A 20,000-nucleotide genomic window follows, 5' to 3' on the forward strand; every position below is an offset into this window, starting at 1 on the left:
CTGACATCATCTCCAAACAGCCCCTGGCGTCTCGCACAGCAATCAGCCAGATGAGTGTTTGTTAAACCCCCAGATATGGACGGTCTGGGCTGGAGCAGCACGGCACAACACAGCCCAGTTCCTTCCCACCCACCCAGACAGACAGACAGACAGACAGACAGACAGACGGACAGACGGACAGGGCCGAGAGGAACTGCAACAAAACCCTCAGGAGAGAGTGGAGGAAAGGGGTAATAAGAGTGAGTGAGAGAAGGAGCTGAGAGGAGGAGGAGAGGGAAGGAAGGAGGAGGAGGAGGAGGAGGAGGGGAGGGGAGGGAAGGAGGGAAGGAGGGAGGGAGGGAGGGGAGGGGAGGGGAGGGGAGGAGGAGGAGGGGAGGGGAGGGGAGGGAAGAAGGGAGGAAGGGAAGGGGAGGGGAGGGGGGGATATTGAGAGAGGTGAGAAACTGTGGAGAGAAGAAGAGAATGTCAGAAGGAGTGGAGGTGGCTTTGAAGGAGAGTAGAGGAGGGAGTTTAGAGCAAGTGAGAAAGAAAGAGAGAGAGAGAGAGAGAGAGAGAGAGAGAAATGAGTGAAACTGGGAGGTGGCTTTGAAGGAGAGAAGAGAAGGGAGTTTAGAGTAAGTGAGAAAGAGAGAGGGAGAGAGACAGACAGACAGAAAGAGAGAAAGAGAGAGAGATAGAGAGAGAGAGAGAGAGAGAGGAGGGGGGAGAGATTGCACATGCCCCGTTTGTGATTCATTCCTTCACTTGCGGCAAGCGTCAGTGAACAGGCAATGGAAATTTGTGCAAATGTAAATACGGTTTGGTTAAAAATATAGTGCCTTAATGCACACCACATGTGGATCGCTGGCAGGACGGGGACTATTTTGACGGGAGGAGAGACCAAGGGAACTGAACGAAGGGGAGATGGACAGGGAGGGTGGGAGGGAGGGAGGAAAGAAAAGAAAAAAAAGGAGAAAAGAAAAGAGGAGGAAAAACCATAGAGAATGGGAGAGAAAGGCGTCAGAGAGAGAGAGGGAGAGGGAGAGAGAGAGGGAGCGAGGGAGAAGAAAGCAAAGAGGGGAAAGTGGGGTGGGAAAGATGACACTGTAGACGGCGGCGGAGAGCTTACCTTGGGCCTTCTCCACGAACACCACCTTGGAGTCGGGCAGGAAGTTGTGGCCGCTCAGGAGCACTCTCTTGCCCCCTGTGGCGGGGTAACTGTCCAGACTCTGCTTCTCCACCAGGGGCAGCTCCTGGGCCGAACGCTGGGCTGAGGGGCAAAAGGAGAAGAGTAAGAGGGCAGTTTGGAGTACAAATAACAAAGAAATGAAGAAAACTAAAAGGTAAACTGATAGGAAGACAGTTAGATAAATAGACATATAGATACATGTAGATATATATATATAGATAGATAGATAGATAGATAGATAGACAGACAGACAGACAGACAGACAGACAGACAGACAGATAGATAGATAGATAGATAGACAGATAGACAGATAGACAGATAGATAGATAGCAATTCAAACAGATAAAGAGACAGAGACAGGTAAAGGGGTAGGATAAGAAAGAGAGAGTGAAAAAAGAAAGAACCCAGAAGACATCAACAGCCACTGGGAGAGAGGGGTGCCTCCCTCAGTCTCCCCCTAACCCCACTCTCCATCTGCCCCTGGGCCTCCAGTCCTACCCCAGGCCTTACACATGTGAGACTCAAGGCCTCCAGCCCCGACCTCCCGCGCACTCCCCCCAATATAACTTCCTCGCTCCCTCAGCCCCTTGACCCCCCACCCCCCTGCCCCCCCCCCCCCCCCCACATCACCGCGACACGGCCCTGTGCACTGGACTCCCACCGGCCGTCTTCACGAGACCCTCCGAGATCGCCTCTCGTGCCGATCGCGTCTCCCTTCTCTCCCGTGATGGCCGCAAACGGCCCCTCCGAGCCCCTTCGCCGGGTCTTGATCGTTTTGTTCTGTTTGCGTCTTTTTGGCAGCGCCGCTCGAGATGAGTCACTTTTGAGTGTTTTATGTTTTTATGCACCACCTGCATCTTCCACTAAATAGTTTTGCAACGCAAAACACACACCTTGGAGGCTGTTGGATGTCGGCGCGTTTTTTTACACGGCCAGAGGCCAAGGGCACGCAAATAACACACTCCCGCTAATCAAGACGTTCCCTTTTCATCATACACACAGCCGCCTTAATCAGGTTTTGGTGCACGCCGCACTGTAAAAAGCCATTTCACAACTCGGTCTAAAGCGCAAGGCTGTTTATATGCGTCCCAGGACCCGAGTGAAGTTTGCCCGGGTGGGTATAAAATTATGAAAGGTGGCATGAAAGGACGGCATAACATCATCCGATCTGGAAGCGGGCACTGACGGGGGGCGGTGGGCAACCTCAAGCTCCGTCTGCGCTCAGGTGGACATTACATCAGGCGCCCCGCGAAAAGGTCAACAGAGCGTTTTTCCGAGCGCCCGTCCAACGCTGCAGGACATTCAGATGTGGGGATGGGGATGGCAAATGACCCTTGGTGAAAGAGAAGGAGGAGGGAAGGAGGAGGAAAGGAGGAGGAGGAGGAGGAGGAGGAGGAGGAGGAGGAAAAACAGAAAAGAAGGAAAACCCTGCCTGCGTCTGAAAGCTGGGCAGTCGGCGCTTGCCCACGCTAATGAGGTGTTCAGCAGGGATCTTTTTTGAGGTCCGGGCCCAATGGCGCTCGGCCGCTGACTCATCGCCGTTAATCAACGTTAAAAACCCAAACACAAGGTGCTAACCACTGTGGAAGATTTTGGCGCGGTGGCATTTCCAACTCAAACACACACATTTCTCCCCGAGAACCCGCAGCAGTCAGAAGAGGAGGAAGAGGGAGAAGAAAACACAGGGCAAAAAGAGTGGCCAGGGAGTTTCAAAATAGCCCTACTCTAATGCACTCAGAGGGCAAGTGGAAGGCTTTGAAAAAGTCGCCCTGCCTGAAGTCAATTAAAAAAAAAGAGGGAGAGCACTCTTAAAACGAATGTGTTAGAAACGGCACACACTGTACCGTCCCTGTCTGGACGTAGAGATGCGTCAAAAGAGGCCTCTCTCTCCATACTGATCTTTATCTTCACCTTCCATCAGTATTGTGTGCACGCAGGTGTTTGTGGTTGTGCTTTCCGCCAGCTCATGAGTGGGTGGGTGTATATGTTTCCACTGACTGGCATGGGTGTGTATTTGTGTTTGCGAGAGAGACTTGCAGCACTCGATGGGGTTGGAGGCTGCCTGAAGAGACACTGTAGCGTGTGTGTGTGTGTGTGTGTGTGTGTGTGTGTGTGTGTGTGTGTGTGTGTGTGTGTATGTGTGTGTGTGTGTGTGTGTGTGTGTGTGTGTGTGTGTGTGTGTGTGTGTGTGTACAGTGTAGAGAGAGAGGGAGACTCACAGCACTTGATGGGGTTGGAGGCTGCCTGAAGGGACACTGTAGTGTGTGTGTGTGTGTGTGTGTGTGTGTGTGTGTGTGTGTGTGTGTGTGTGTGTGTGTGTGTGTGTGTGTGTGTGTGTGTGTGTGTGTGTAGACTCACAGCACTCGATGGGGTTGGAGGCTGCCTGAAGGGACACTGTAGTGTGTGTGTGTGTGTGTGTGTGTGTGTGTGTGTGTGTCTGTGTGTGTAGACTCACAGCACTCGATGGGGTTGGAGGCTGCCTGAAGGGACACTGTAGTGTGTGTGTGTGTGTGTGTGTGTGTGTGTGTGTGTGTGTGTGTGTAGACTCACAGCACACGATGGGGTTGGAGGCTGCCTGAAGGGACACTGTAGTGTATGTGTGTGTGTGTGTGTGTGTGTGTGTGTGTAGACTCACAGCACTCGATGGGGTTGGAGGCTGCCTGAAGGGACACTGTAGTGTGTGTGTGTGTGTGTGTGTGTGTGTGTGTAGACTCACAGCACTCGATGGGGTTGGAGGCTGCCTGAAGGGACACTGTAGTGTGTGTGTGTGTGTGTGTGTGTGTAGACTCACAGCACTCGATGGGGTTGGAGGATGCCTGAAGGGACACTGTAGTGTGTGTGTGTGTGTGTGTGTGTGTGTGTGTGTGTGTGTGTGTGTGTAGACTCACAGCACTCGATGGGGTTGGAGGATGCCTGAAGGGACACTGTAGTGTGTGTGTGTGTGTGTGTGTGTGTGTGTGTGTGTGTGTGTGTGTGTGTGTACAGTAGACTCACAGCACTCGATGGGGTTGGAGGATGCCTGAAGGGACACTGTAGTGTGTGTGTGTGTGTGTGTGTGTGTGTGTGTGTGTGTGTGTGTGTGTGTACAGTAGACTCACAGCACTCGATGGGGTTGGAGGATGCCTGAAGGGACACTGTAGTGTGTGTGTGTGTGTGTGTGTGTGTGTGTGTGTGTGTGTGTGTGTGTGTGTGTGTGTGTACAGTAGACTCACAGCACTCAATGGGGTTGGAGGATGCCTGAAGGGACACTGTAGTGTGTGTGTGTGTGTGTGTGTGTGTAGACTCACAGCACTCGATGGGGTTGGAGGATGCCTGAAGGGACACTGTAGTGTGTGTGTGTGTGTGTGTGTGTGTGTGTGTGTGTAGACTCACAGCACTCGATGGGGTTGGAGGATGCCTGAAGGGACACTGTCCGGCCGTTGGGCTGGTTGATGTGGACGCGGAACACCATCCTGACGCGCGTGTTCTTGCGCCCGATGTCCGTCTCCCCCTTACGCAGCTCGATGTCAGAGTTACGCAGCTTCAGGATCCCAGCACAGTCAATACTGTCCAGAAACACAACGCAAAAACAGAGTCAATACTGTCCAGAAACACAACGCAAAAACAGAGTCAATACTGTCCAGAAACATAATGCAAAAACAGAGTCAATACTGTCCAGAAACACAACGCAAAAACAGAGTCAGTACTGTCCAGAAACACAACACAAAAACAGAGTCAATACTGTCCAGAAACACAACACAAAACAGAGTCAAGAAACGCAAGTGCAAACACAGAATAATGCTAAATAACTCACTGAAAGGTTGTGACCTGATTTTTCTGATTTTTCAAGTGTATGTGTAAAGTCCCATGCATGGCTTGAATGAGGCTAAAAAATCCCTCTACTGTGAACTTTGAACAAGTGAATATGTGTGTTCTGATCACTGGGATGGTGGCTGACTCAAAGCATCTTTAGCAGACACACACCACAAAGAAACAGTAGAATGACTGAGTTGACTATTGGGGAATCCTTGTTGAGTGGCAACAGAAGGCGAGCGAGCGTTTCTCTGTCGACTTGAGAGCGATTCCGTGCCGTGCCGTGACAGGGTGTCTTATGAGCCGACGTGTGAAAAGAGGACTCGTTCACATTCTTCTGCGGGACCCAATCTGACAAGAGCAACTTGATGCTGAGCAGCGGTTTTCCCCGAACGTGACGGCGCTGCCTCTCGTACACGCGATCGTGTCTGGGATCAAAGCCCCCGCCGTCTCCAACCCGCCCCCCCCCCCCCCCCCCCTCCCCAATCCCACAACCCCATTCAAAAAGCAAAAAAAAAAGGAGTGTGCAGCATCTTTGTTTCCGAACGCGTGAACGAGCGAGCGAACGGGCGGAACTGCGCATAATGTGGCGCGGCGCGCGCGGACGCGGAGCCCCTGGTGGATCGCTCGTTTCCACTGGAGAGGGCTCCACTGGCGGACGCCGGCTTTCTCACACCCACTCTCCTCCGCCCGTCCAGCGTTTTAACCCCCCCGTCTGTCTCCCGTCTGAAGTCCCGCTTCGCTCCATCTCCTCTACCCCCTCCCCTCCGCGCATTGCTGTGCCATGTCGTTCGTTTCAAGACTCACACGTTGTGTCATTTTTCAAACATTCACAGTTTCGACTTGAATAACCGTTGACATTTTTAGCAGCAATGTTTTTTTGCAATGCCCTATTTCTCTCTCTCTCTCCTTCTCTCACTCTCTCTCTCTCTCTCTCTGTCTGGGGATTTTCCTTTGCGGGACCTCTTAATGGAAAAAGGCATCACTTTTCAGACTGGCCTTTCATGAAATTAAATAAAACTAAGGCCTAGCTGGTAAAAAAGTGGGGAAGTACATATGGGATAGGACTTGGCATTTCAGTTATTTTACATGCGAGCATTTCGGGCAACATTCCTGGAACATGGTAAATGTCAAGTTTTACACAAATCTATTTTTCCCCCACTCTGGTCAGTAAAATTTGAATAAATAAAAGAAACTCACACTTTGAATGAGTGTATGAATGGTCATACACTGCCAATGCTTTGTTGCATTCAAAACAAACACATGAGAAGGCCCCAGTTTTGTCATACTGTAGGGTGAGTGGAATCCAATAAAGGTTTCCTTTGTATATCAGCACATCATTCTGGAGAATCTTGCAGGTAGAAGTGCAGATTTCACATATCTGATTGTTTGCGTTGTGGGCGAAACCATATTTCCATGAGACTACAGAACGGTTTGTTGACAATTTGGTTTGACAGGCCTTTAACCTTCGAACGAGTTTCCTGGCTTGTTTGAGCTAATGTCAAAGGTAATTCCTACACTAGAGTTCCATAGCCACACACTGAGCCTTTTTGGCTATTTCTGTTGCTATAATGTAAAGCAAATTGTTTTAAAAATATATAAAATATGCATATTTGAAGAGTATGTTGAATCAATCGGAGGATTGTGTGTGCGTGTGTCTTGTTTACATTGTATGTACTACTGCTCAGGGAGACGCAGTACATTTGGTTTAGTGCAACTGCACAATGAAAATAAAGGCATGCTAATTGTAGTTCTACAGGGACTACAAATGTTGTATGTTGTAGTGCTATCATTAAATATGATGTTGTGTTGAATTGGGAAGCCAGGGCAGATGCAGCCTAGTCATTTGCTGGCTTGAGAGCCGCTAATTTGGAGGTTTCTATGATTGCACTGTGGTGTGTCGTGTGGTATGTAACAGGCCACGGCAGCATTCTTGTGTCATTTAAAGAGCTGTATATCAAATGATCACTGGTTTCCAAAGACAGCTACCTTCAAAGTGGATGCGCTTGCTGAAGATGCTTAGCCAACACATTCTGCACAAAGTGTTGTCATTTCCTTGACTCCAGAGTAGGTTGTTTTGGAGGATCAGGTTGTATTTAAGATAACATAAATAATAAATAATAAATCTGAAATCCCCAAAAAGAAATCCTAATGCTAAGGCAGAGGCACATTTTATTTTTGTGCAGAAAACCGACTCCACAGAAACCAGCTTTTTTTTCTTCAATAATAAAAATCCAGATCTCTTCAGTGAAGGGAGGATAGGATAGGTAGAAGTGGTCGGGTGTTGGGATGGGGGATGGGGGGGGCAGGGCTGACGGGAAAGCCCTCTCGACTCCCCCCATCAATCAGAGGACATGCTCTGGACAGACAGTGGAGCATCCCTGACCTCTTCTGCAGCTGAGTGGAAAAAGTCAGTCAGCGACCTTCCACAGGGCACGACCTTTCGCTCATTGCTAGGAGAGAACTCCAGCCTACACCTTCCTGAGCTGGCACAGGAGATGGAGAGAGAGAGAGAGAGAGAGAGAGAGAGAGAGAGAGAAAGAGAAAGAGAGAAGCAAGACACGAAAGGCTCTTTCACTCCCAAATTTACTGTGACATTATAATGTTCCCATGGCTCTCTGCTCAAGTTACCCTGCTGTTTCAATTGGAGCTTTCACAACGCCAAGTGCCAATGACACCATCCATGGCTACACCATCAGCAGAGAAGGGCGAGCGAGATTGAGATTTAAGTTCCTCAAACTTGAACTCGAGTGCAAATGCAGCAAACGGTGGCTGTGCAGTATAACTCTCAATCTGTTACAGTCTAAGATATGACTCTATTCTACAGAGAGGGGCCTGTAACTCTTCTACAAATCACAAAAAAAGTAAAAAAAAGAAAACATATATCTTATTTCACGGAAACCTTTCAGAGTATGGCCAACATTCTTAGACAAAGACTGTCTCACCTAAGGAAAACACGCAAAAAAGGGAAAAGGGAAACAGAACACAGAGGTGAGGGAGGTTATGTAACTCCTCTCCAGGATTCGACGCCATCTCCCTGACACACGTCGCTGGGCTCCAGGCCAGCAGACCCATTGTGGCTGGAACTGAAGCCCAGACAGGAGAGCTGCTGCTGGGGCTCCCCACAGATCGCAGCCCCCTTGCTCCTCCGGGGGAGAGGTGGCTCCTGGCTGGAGGGGAGAGTCTAGGGCTTCTGTGAGCATGAAATGCACTGCAATTTACCGCACCATGTGTGTGTGTGTGTGTGTGTGTGTGTGTGTGTGTGTGTGTGTGTGTGTATGTGTGTGTGTGTGTGTGTGTGTGTGTGTGTGTGTGTGTGTGTGTGTGTGTGTGTGTGTGTGTGTGTGTGTGTGTGTGAGCGAGAAGTGCGAGGGGGAGGCGGAAGGATTTATAGGGTGGGAACCTCCAGGAGACTTTAGTGATCTGACAAGGCCCACATCGAGGGAAGGTCTATCAGTTCATCTGGCACGTAGTTGCAAGACCAAGAAAGGCAATGACATCCTTATCATCTTTCTTTTCTCTCTTTTTTGGTGTCTCCCCCCCCCCCCCATTCCGCAAACTGTTGTGTGGGCGAGTGCTGGCATTATCTTGTTCTTTGTATCTTTACTGAAAAAAGGTTGAGATTCCTGCCACACCCACCCCATACACACACGCCAACCCACAGATTCGCCAAGAATACGCCGAGTCATTTCATTTAGGGGTGTGCTCAAGCCAGCAAAGAAAATAAAAGTCATCTTTTGAATCTCAACAATATATCTACTTGTGGCATGAATTAAGTTTAGTGTTATTTCTATAACTCAATCTATTCTCCATCGTCTGTGCCTTTATTAAAAAATCAAATAAAAATGTGTTGCCTCCTTTATGTCAGGTTTCTATAGGGTCAATCCCAACTTTGTTTCTTATTTGTTTGCCTTTTTGACTGATGGATATTTCAACACTCTGACACCCCTGGCTACTGAATAAAGGTCTGATGCTATCATAGCGGAAAGAATTTAGACCAAAATCCACTGCTTAAAAAACGTAAAAGCACAAGGTTCATGATGCAACTACGGGGATGCTTGTTCACTGTGAAGATGGAAGAAATATGCAGGAGATAAAAACGCAAAAAATATAACATTGTGTCTTGCTTCTCTCTCTCGCTTCTCTCTCTCTTTCTCTCTCTCTCTCACTCTCTCTCTCTCTCTCTCTCAAGCTCTTTTTTATCTGCTGTGCATCTCTTGTGGTCCTAACGGAGGCCTAGAGGCCTAAGCCCTTTATTTAAAACTCTCTTTGCTACTACAAGTGTTGATGGCAGATATGGCATGTAGTGCTGTGGTGTTAAGTGTCTGGCGCTTTGGTGTACTCACATGGCGCGCATGTTGTTCTCGGGCAGCAGGGGGATCTCCAGCACCTTGGTGTTGCTCTGGTGCACCTCGTGGCTGGCGGTGGACACGGTCTTGCCGGTGATGCGGTGGACCTGGTAGAAGGCGTGCGGGCGCAGGAGCCGGTCGTCCGCCGTGCCGATGAACAGCTGGAGGGTGAGCGGCTCGCTCTCCATGTAGCCGTACAGCTGGCAGGGGAACAAAGAGGAACACCAGGTGAGAGAGAGACACACCTTTTCCGTCGGCTCACAAAAAGACCCCCACGTTTAACGTCGCAATCATCCTCATTTAGTGAGAGGAGAGGCAGGGATTTGGGGGTGGGGATGGTGCTTTGTGTTTGGGGGTGGGGGCTAATTATTGAACACACATCAGGCACTTAAGAGTTCTCCTGCTCTAATGATACTCCTCTCTCTGCCCCCAACTTCCGTTGAGGGGCTTTATTTGTTTGTTTTCTTGGTTGAGTTGGAGACCATGCCTGTGTGTCCTTGCATTCAAATCTGTCTAGTACTGTATAGGGAGGCATTTTTAAAAGCCACCCTCCCCCCCCCACTTCCCCTTAGGGTAAACCGAAAAAAAATAAAAACGTTCAGATCTTTTTGGGACCGTCTACGGTGCAGTTCAGTGGTCTCTCAAGCCAGGGAGTAAAGAACGGGCGGGGGGAGGGGAGGGGAGGAGAGGGGGGGCGGCTGGCTCCCCATCTCGTCGCTGTTCATTAAAATTTCGCTGTGGCCATAAAAAAGCAAAGTGCCCTGGGAGATCCAGGGGAGCGGCAGACACTGACTCAATGGAAAGTGACCATTTTCGAGACAGAAGGAGAAACCAAAACGATCATTTAAGGTCTGTCAGCAGGAATGTGACATAATTAACAAGGAATACACAAGCGACGTGCATGTACGTTGCAGTGTGTCTGTGACGTTTACTAAAACTTAAATGAAGCTATTTATCTATGGCTTCCAACGCCACACCAGATCTAGATCTTTTTAAGTTAGTGGAAATTGCTAGAACTCTAGCCTCAGGTCTAATTGATAAAGTCATTTATGGACTTGGGGTTTCACGTCGTCAGCATTATTTGAAAAATAATAAATCTCTGATGTAAACTCTACGACTGCTCAATAAATTTCTAATAAAGGCAAAATCTAAACGCTAAGGGTTTGGACATGAAAATGCTGATCAAGTATGACACACAATCCAAAAAACAAAAAACAAACAAGCTTACGTAACAATAATTCAAAACGTTTTGGTATGAAAACGAATCTGGTGAATATAAATGAGGGACTAAAATGAATAACGAGTGAGTTGAAAATTGTTTTTGGTATACAGTGACTTTAGTGGTCACAATAAAAGTCATGCATATAAATAAGGTTTCTATCGATTAGCAGTTCCGATGCCAAAGAGCCTTGCGTCAACAAGGCAGTGGTCTGCGCCTGATTTCAGCGCATCAGCAATTCTCCAGCCTTCGCATGCATGGCGTCCAGAGAGCTCCCCTTCGGGCCTCTTTTGACATGGAAATGAACATGCATTATGATTTTCATTAAGGCTTATGAAGCTCTGGCCCGGTGCCAGCGACGGCGTCATACTGAGATGAAAGACCCGGCAAAGTATCAGAACCAGAACATCAAACAGGTACCACTTCCTCACTGGCCACCATTAATGGCTACTTTTCTCCAATAAAAGAAAAAAAAAAAAACATAAAAAACAAGTTCTCCAGACATATTCAGACACACACACACACACACACACACACACACACACACACACATACAAAACACCCAGACTTCTTATCCCCAGGGGCCAAAGCTCACTCCTGCTCACAGTACTGTGCAGTAGAGTAGTGAAGACCAATGTTGCCAACATCCTCCTTCATCTAACAACTCCCCAAAAAAGTTTCACTAGAAACATTAATATTCCAGTGGAGGTGCTTGAAAGTTTGAAATATGCTGTTAACGAAAAAATAAGTATTTGGGAGACCTCTTAACCAAGAACTGTTGGGGCATTAAATTACTCTTGGCCAGCTCTACTACCACCACCACCACCACCACCACCACCACTCACAATAAGCCTAAGAGAAAAAAGAAGAACTACAGCACACTTTAAAGAAGAGGGTTGAACTCATTTTTCTTTTTCTTTTTTTTTCTTTCTTTTTTTTCTCTTTTCGGCTTGATGTGGTCGACATCCAGAAATCCACTGAAGGGAAACGCTGAACTGCGGAGCAGCACGAGCCCTGGAGAGTGCTCCTGGTTAGCAAAGAGCGAATGTTCCCACTCGACCGGGTGAAGCCTCTTTTTTTTTTTCTCAGGCATGTGTGTGGGCACACGAAAGGACTCCCTGAAGAGGGGGCTGCCTTTTGAGAGATAAAAAATGGCCGGGCAAAAGCTTCTGCTCGGAACATTCAACATGAAAAGTAAACCTTTGTAATGGGACGAGATGGACCTCAAGGGTTCAATACGGCTGGGTCATTGAACCACATGTGAGATGTGAAAAAGAAAAACCTCATACATAATATCGCTCTATCTAAACACGATCCGTCTGAAGCGAAAAAAAAAAAAAGATCCCACAAAATTGTTCAATTATCTCTAAATACAAGCGTATCATTTCAAATCTGCTATCTTGTGAAGTTTTCATCTGGTGGCGAAGTGAAACAGTGGGTCTGTCAAACCAAATATGAGGCCCAGTGTTTATTTAACAGATTGAGTCACATAACAGAACACAGGCCATATGTAACCTATGACATAATCTGATTAATGGGTTTATAATTGCTTCTGTGAGGGGGTCAGGGTTTTGAGGGTGGAGGGAGGTGAGATGTGGTGTGTGTGTGTGTGTGTGTGTGTGTGAGAGGGAGTATATCATGTGTGTGTTTGTGTGTGAGTGTGTGAGCATGTGTTTTTTTCTTTCTTTTTAGGGGGTGGGGGCAATACATGGCGTCATTGGAAATTTGTGCCTGTTGCAATCGGTCATTTCTGTTGTCCTCTTGCGAAAAAAATGAAATACATTTGATTGTGCCAAGTGATTCAATGTCTTATCAGATAATAGAGCGATGTCTTGTATTGACTGGTCATCTCTGTGGCCGATTAAAATGAAAATGATCTGTTTAGTTGGTCTCAACGTGTCATCATGATTAAGGCCAATTCAGTTCCAACGGATTAAGTTTTGGTATTGAAAATTACACTGCACTGAGAGCACCAATGAATCAAGGCATGAGGAAATGGATCAGATTACAATTAGAGGACGTCAAATAGTCAACAACAGGGTGAACTGGACAGATGAAAGGGACAATATGTACACTAGAAATAGACAAAAGTATGGTCAATTATCATGTCAATTCCTTCATTTCCTCTGCCCTTCCTCTATCCCCCAGGCCCCAGCCTACCCCCCTACACTTTCTCAAATAGCTCAACAGCTGTCTTGACCTGAGCGCTCGTCACACATGCTAGTCATCAGCGAGCTACGTCGGGGTCAGGAGCTTCTTGAAGTCCTGGCTCTCTCCAGAGAGCACTTCATCTTTTGAGGTGATCTCACTAGCAGACCCGCTTTGCTTATTATATTTTACTTAGAGTGTCACCAGACCCAATTATCTGGAGGCCCACATGCTACCAGGCACTTACACAAGAACCAGTGGGAGACGGAGAGAGAGAGAGAGAGAGAGAGAGAGAGAGAGAGAGAGAGAGAGAGAGAGAGAGAGAGCGTTAAGAAAGAACTGGTTACTTTACATTCTAATGATTTGAGCATACGCTTAAAAATCTGAAAACGGTCCATAAAATGGCATGCTGTTTCCGCTCGGTGTGATATTTTAATAAAACACTGCTTTTTTTCATGGCCGGTTGTGCTACTAAATCCGTGTCCTCCAACGCTTTGTACTTATCTACAATTCTCCCCTATTTCACCGTGACCTCCAAACCATTACCTCAGCTCTTCTATACAGGAGCGAGCGGCCACAGGAGCCTCGACTGAAGAAGGAAAGAGGGGGGTCATTTTCAGCCATTTTGCCCCAGGCATGGGGTAATGGCGGTGGCGGCCCCATTCAAAGCCGAGGGTGACCTCATACTGGAGAGGAAGTGATTAATGAGGTCAGGCAACCCTCAGTGACGCTGGTCTTCCCGACAGTAAAGGAACGTGGGTTTGTCTCCCCTGGGCTACCTCGCTCGATGCCTTTACCATATGTGCTCCGGTGACCTGCACTCTCTCCCGCTCTCCCGCTCTCTTCATCTGCACACACTGTGACGGCAGTAGCTGGCGTGCGTACGTACGCTCCCCCTTCCCAAACTGCAATGGCAAACGATTTGTCTGTATTTTTATCCGGCTCCTGGAAGCGGCGGTGTAGCAAATGCGGGGTTTTACGAAAATGAAATTAAAACGACACCAACAATGCTACAGAACACCTGTTGATCTCTCACTCTCTCTTTCTCTATCTCTCTCTTCCTCTTTCCTCTGAGTATATGCTCTACTGTAAGTGGCTTACAGTTTTACGATGGTGCATGAAATTCTGTTTTTTTGTTTTTTTTTCGTGTGCTTTCACTGATGGCTAATACAGTCAGGACGGAATATCTAAAACTGCTAAAGACATATCTGAGCTCTGCGATGCTTTTTGCAGCAGTCAACATAAAAGCAATAGCCTCATCAATCAACTTCACCATGAACCATATCTGTTTGCCTCACTGATGGCCTATCTCCGCTTTCTCATCTCTCGTTTATGATGAAATGATGACCACAGATGAAAATATTTGAAAGTGATGTTATTGTGCCTGTTTTATGATTGGGCAGTAATCTGCGTTATTGGTTTACGACGCTGATGCATCCCCCATCGCTGGCTCCTGAGGGGAGCTCGAAGGCCTGTGCATCTGGATGTGCTCTCCCTGCCCAGGTGCGCTGGTTTTAGTGCGTGCCGTTCCACAGATGCCAGGGAACGAACGACCGTCCAACGAGCTCCACGCTCTCAACTGTTTCAAGGCTGCCTGTAACGCACAAGTCTTCGTGAGGCTTCTCTCTCCCTCTCTTTCTTTCTCTCTCTCTGTTTCTCCCTCCATCTTTTAAGTGTGGAGGAATGTCATGACTTGAGCTCCACGTGGCGTAGAAGAGGAGGGACTTTTGGGAGGCAGGAGGCAGAAGCCATGGGTGGGTGTGTGGGTGGGTGGCGCAGGGTAGGATGGGGGAGGAGGAGCACGGATGGTGGGGTAGGGAACTCAGACGATTATCACGTTCACTCCCAAGTGCTGACAGTCACACAGCGAGGCTTCGCTGTACCAAATTAAATCTACACTCATCCATGCCATCTCTCTCTCTCTCTCTCTCTCTCTCTCTCTCTCTCGCTCCAGACTTATTTGATTATCCCTCCCTCTTTTCTCCCTTTGGAGTTTAGTGTATACACAGCCATAACCACATTTGTGTGTCTGTGTGTGTGTGTGTGTGTGTGTGTGTGTGTGTGTGACACTATTATACTTGGCCCGGGAAGTTATGAAAGGCACACGTTCAGCGAGCGGCAAAGTGGCTCTAGTCCTTTGTTGTGAATTAAAGTATAACTAAAACCGAATGTTATGTCACACAGAGGCCCTAGTCTCTGGCGACTGCCAATGTCTAGACCAGAAAAGTCGAAGCTCCGTATAAATTGATAGATTTAAAGGGAACGGATTGTGACCAAAATCATTTGCCAAAAGCTACAGACCGAAAAAATCTTCTGAAAAAAAAGAAGAGAGAAAAAAAACAAGAAAGGAAAAAAAAAATTTAGGCTGTGCATGCAGTACACAGGATTTCTCTTTTACCCCCCGATATAAACGCGAGCCACCAATGTCTTACCTCATAAATCTGTGGTCGTCACCTCAAACCAGTGAAAATGCAGTCATTTTGTACCACGTCTAAAGTTGCTTTTTCGGCTGCAATTAGTGGTTTGACGATACCAAGGTCATGAGTAAGGGAAGCCCCTTAAAGAGAGGACCATATTTTGGAGGGGTCTAGGTGGGACACAGAGCGTGTGGGGATTGCATGGGGGGACGTAATCCCTCTGGACACCAACCACAGGAGTCCTCCAGGACACCCTGGCTATATTCCCTGGTTACGCTTAATATGTTATATTACTGGTAGAAGAGTATCAAAGCCAGAGATAACTTTTTTTATTTGGACATTGTTCATTTATGTTTTTTTGAATCAGTGTCCCTGTTCTAAATATCTAAACCTAAACAAAATATAACTAGATAGATAGATAGATAGATAGATAGATAGATAGATAGATAGATACTTTATTGACCCCTAAGGGGAAATTCAAGTGACTTTCTGAACTGTCTCTGATCGTTTCCTCTCCTCTCTGGCTTTTCCAGTGGCGCTAATAACCACCCCAGTGGCTTTCCTCGCTGGAGAGTATGTGGAGACCTACATTACTACTCGTTGACCAGTAGGACTCCTAGAGCCTGACAAGCAGTCTGACTTGTGTGAGGGCAGGCAGGCGAGAGCCGCGGTGGTGGTGAGAGGACTTGGTAAGGTCGCCACACGCATGACGCATGACGCACAGGCAGCTCTTCCCAGATAAACAAGGCCTCGAGTCAAGACCTGTCCACAGCACCTCCAGCGCCCAGCCTCATATAGCACTGGACGCCATCCTGGATAAACTGCCACGGCCTGAGCAATGCCTTTTTATTTTCCTTTAGTTAACAGGGGGAGCTATGTGTGACAGACGAACCCCTGAGGACTGGTTACTACACTCCAATGCAGTTCATGCCACAATGGCTTTCATACTCTGCAGTGGCTACAGGCACACACTATTCCGTTTTTGCTCTGAATCCCATCTACACTTCTCCGGTGCTTTCGAGCTCTGGAAATCGCTGTCACCCCTGTATTCATTTAAAAAAAAAAAAAAAACCTCCCGATTTTGTGTTTTAGATGTAGGCATGTACAGCAAAATCCTGTCTGAAAACAATGACGTAGACAGCCATGTTCCCTTCGTGATTGGACCTTGTCAGTATACTTCTCCATGACTCACTTCAGCTTCCACTACCAGCCAGCCAGCGCTGAATGCAACATGGAGAATGAAACACAAGCTTTATTGACCATGCTGTCTTTGGCAGCATCTGTAATGCAGTTAAATTCTGCATTTTACAATGGTGACAATTACATGAGTGGACATGTGATTTGAGCGAAAGGCCTCGTGATCTGCGCTTCAGGTGTCCTGTGCAGACACGATTTTGGCACCGCAAATGCGATTGTGCGGCAGAGATCTTATTCGTTTTTAAAACGGTATTTTGACAAACGGAATAATGTGAATTAGCCTTTAACAAGTGTTGTTTTTGATGCTAGCTAGTCACCATTGCTTGAAATAGAGCTGCAATTGTTGATAGTCGTCCTGAGCTCGTCTGTTCTAATCATACCCTTCTGTTTACCGAACCAGATGGAAAGATGGAAAGACAGACAGAAAGTCAGAAAAGTCAAGACAGAAAAAAAGGAAAGAAGGAGAGAAAGAAAGAAAAACAACTTAATTCTACACACTTCTATTTGAGGCTATACTACTTAATATCAATTTCTTCGGAAAAACCCATCAATCATGACATGGTGGTTCTGATTGAAGGTATAGCAGACCTTGACGCATCTTAGGCATGTGACTGAAAACCACCCGTGTAGATGCTGGACATAACTGTGGTGAGAGGGGGAAGCGGTTCCATAGACCAACGAGGGGGGGGGTATGGGTTACCCCCGTAATTCGAGTGCGGTCAACAGGAGCCGGTAAACTGGAAAAGTGGCAAGAGGGGGTCGTGGCGGCATGGCGTCACCACCGCAGAAGGCAGGCAGACTCCGGGGCGAAGGGGGTTTCACGGATATTTTGACGGCGAGAGAGTGAAGGAAAGATCCGGAAAACAAACTAGCGGGAGAGGTGGAATGGGGTTGGCTTGCAAAAAAAAAGAGCGTCCACAGAGTGGTGGTCATCCACAAATCTGGATGCTGCTTTCAACTTTCCAGGTCTAACCCTCCATCTCTCTTTCTCTCTCTTTCTTTCCTTCTCTCTCTCTGTCTGTCTGTCCATCACTCAGATAGTGTGGACAGCGTCTCCATCCTACCAGTAGGAGCCATGTGGTGGGGAGCCTCTCGTGGTCATGTCAGCCCTACACAGCAGCATGTGTGTGGTGTGTGTGTGTGTGTGTGTGTGTGTGGGGGGGGGGGGGGTGTTCCTAAACAAAGGGGAGACTGTGTGTTTGCCGTCGGCCGGCAGAGTTGAGGTTAGAAAAACACCTCTGCTCATTACCACATCAGCGGGCCTCTGAACTCCTGTGATAACTAATGTGCAGTCAGGGCCGTCCAGAAGCCAAAGAGCGGGCGCGGGGGGGAAGGCCCGGGGGGAGGGGGGGGGCACCCAGCAGCCAAAGAGCGGGAGCGGGGGGTGGGGGGTGGGGGGGGGGCTTTTCATCTGAGCTTGCTCCTCGAGCAAGAAAACAATAACAACCGGACAATTAAGCGGCAGCTGCTTATCGCTAAAGAACGCAAGCGACGGCGTCTCGGCTTGTTGCCAGTGCGGTGCGATGAAGCCAACGGCGTTGAGTGTTTGTGACAGTCGTGTTGTTGTTGTTGTTTTTGCGTTGTCGCCACCAAGCAGAACGGTAACGGAGAAAGACGAGCGTCACGAGCGCGGTGCCCGTCCAACCATGAATGGAAACAGAAGGGGTCCGGTGTTTTGGAGCATTCTGAGACGTGGCAATGGAGGAGGAGGAGGAGGAGGAGGACGTGGGGAGCATCAGGAGGCTTCTGGAGCTGTCAAAGGGGAGTGCTCTTGAAGGATGAGCTCCTCAACAGAGATGACATCAGCAGTGAAGCGGCGAGTCCCCCTGGAGCCGACGAACTGGCACCAGACGAGCTTTGAGACCCCACCTCACCACACCGCCCCACACCACCACCTCCACCTCCACCACCCCACACCACCACCTCCACCACCACCACCACCACCACCCCCACCACCACCACCGCCACCCCCACCACCACCACCGCCACCCCCACACCACCACCACCTCCACCAGGGCCCACTGCGGGGGCCCCTGGGCCCTTAATCAGCAGGAAGCAGAAAGTCTCGGAGGGGGGGTTGCCGAGGGGAACGGAGGCCATGTTGGGCCCCAGCTGTCTCCCTGCCTCCCTGTCTGCCCGCTGACTCCAGTGCCCTCACCGGCGCTCTCTCTCTCTCTCTCTCTCTCTCTCTCTCTCTCTCTCTGTCGTCTCTCTCTCTCTCTCCCTCTCTCTCTCTCTCTCTCTCTCTGTCGTCTCTCTCTTTCCTCCTCCAGTATCAGTCGCTCCACTTGCCCACTGTTCCCCATGACTGCGCCCACCCCGCGGCTGGTTCTCATTACCTCTGAGCACTGAGACCTCACTGGAACCCCCAGCACACACACACACACACACACACACAACCACACACACACACACACACACACACACACAACCCCCGCTCCACTCCAAGCAGAGGTACGGTGGCATTTGGGAGGCTGATTTCAGGAGAGAGAGAGAGAATAGGAGGTAGAGATGGATTTGAAATTGAAGCCTCAGGGCGGCCACGTTGTTCGAACACACACAAAAAAAGATCTGAGAAGTCTCATTGCAAACCACAGGGCAGAAATGATTAGAGGACTTGAAAGGAGCTTCAGCAATCTGCGAGTCTTTACTTTCTGTCTTCCACAATGTAGCTCTCTTCGACTATTTCACACAGTCTGTCATTGCTTCCCTGTGAGTGTGTGTGTCTTTCTCTCTCTCTCTCTCTCTCTCTCTCTCTCTCTCTCTCTCTCTCTCTCTCTCTCTCTCTCTCTCTCTCTCTCTCTTTCTTTGTCTGCTCTCTTTCAGAAGCTGTGAGTGTATAACCCAAACCGAGAACAGCAGTCGCTAGCTACTGCTGTCTACCCACAAACTTCACCGCTTGGCTCAGTTTCAGTGGCGCTTCGAGTCTTACGACAGCCCCAAGATATTTCACCCAAAGCGTAATCGTCGGGGTATTAAATCAGGCCAAGTAAAAGTAAAAGCTGAGAAATGCATGCGATGTGAGTAGGACAGGAGACGTGCGTCAGTAAAGCCGGTGTTTATGACCCCCCCCCGACCCCCCTCCTCCTTTTCCCTGAATCACTGCAATATTGCCATCCAGGGCTGAATGAATTACCACACAGCCATAAACGGAGGTGTGATGCACTTCAGCACACCAAAATAGATCCTTTCTTCATTGCTTCACCGTTTGTGTATGTGTGAGTGTGTCTGTGTCTGTGTCTGTGTTTGTGACTGTCTGACTGTGTGTGTGTGTGTGTGTGTGTGTGTGTGTATGCGTGTGTGAGTGTGCGTGTGTGTCTGTGTGTGTGTCTCTGGGTGCGTCTCATCATGCCTCCTCGATCCTCGATGCTCGATCCTCGAGGGGCGTTCCCACTGATCTATAACTAACACTGGATAGACTATCCCATTGTTTTCCCCCCATCATTCTTTATGTAGATCAGTGAGGATCGAGGCATCGAGGAGCGAGGGAGGACGTATAAACGCTGCATGAAACGCACCCTCTCTCTGTGCGTGTGTGGTGAGGAGAAGGGGGGGGAAAAATCCCCCTTTCTATCCGACCTGATCCAGCAGCACTCTTCCTCACCGACACAAACACACAGAGGCAGTGATACTGATTGAGTATGAGACAAGCCACAGAGCTGGGCCAGCCAGACCCTCTCAACACCCAGGCCCCAAGCACGCCGAGGCCC

At 48.6% G+C, this 20,000-nt stretch overlaps 1 protein-coding gene across 1 annotated transcript in view; it reads right to left on the reverse strand.

Moving 5' to 3' along the window:
* LOC134082571 (nuclear factor of activated T-cells, cytoplasmic 1-like) overlaps window positions 1-20,000 on the reverse strand; it is a 77,792-nt gene that overhangs the window by 49,547 nt on the left and 8,245 nt on the right. Inside the window, exons 4-6 of the mRNA XM_062538383.1 lie at window positions 9,307-9,509; window positions 4,541-4,713; window positions 1,109-1,249 (exon numbers count right to left, since the gene is read on the reverse strand). Of these exons, the coding sequence (XP_062394367.1) occupies window positions 1,109-1,249; window positions 4,541-4,713; window positions 9,307-9,509 (517 nt within the window). The remainder of the gene's footprint in view (window positions 1-1,108; window positions 1,250-4,540; window positions 4,714-9,306; window positions 9,510-20,000) is intronic.

The sequence above is a fragment of the Sardina pilchardus genome, chromosome 6 (genome assembly GCF_963854185.1).
Source record: "Sardina pilchardus chromosome 6, fSarPil1.1, whole genome shotgun sequence".
Lineage (NCBI taxonomy): Eukaryota > Metazoa > Chordata > Actinopteri > Clupeiformes > Clupeidae > Sardina > Sardina pilchardus.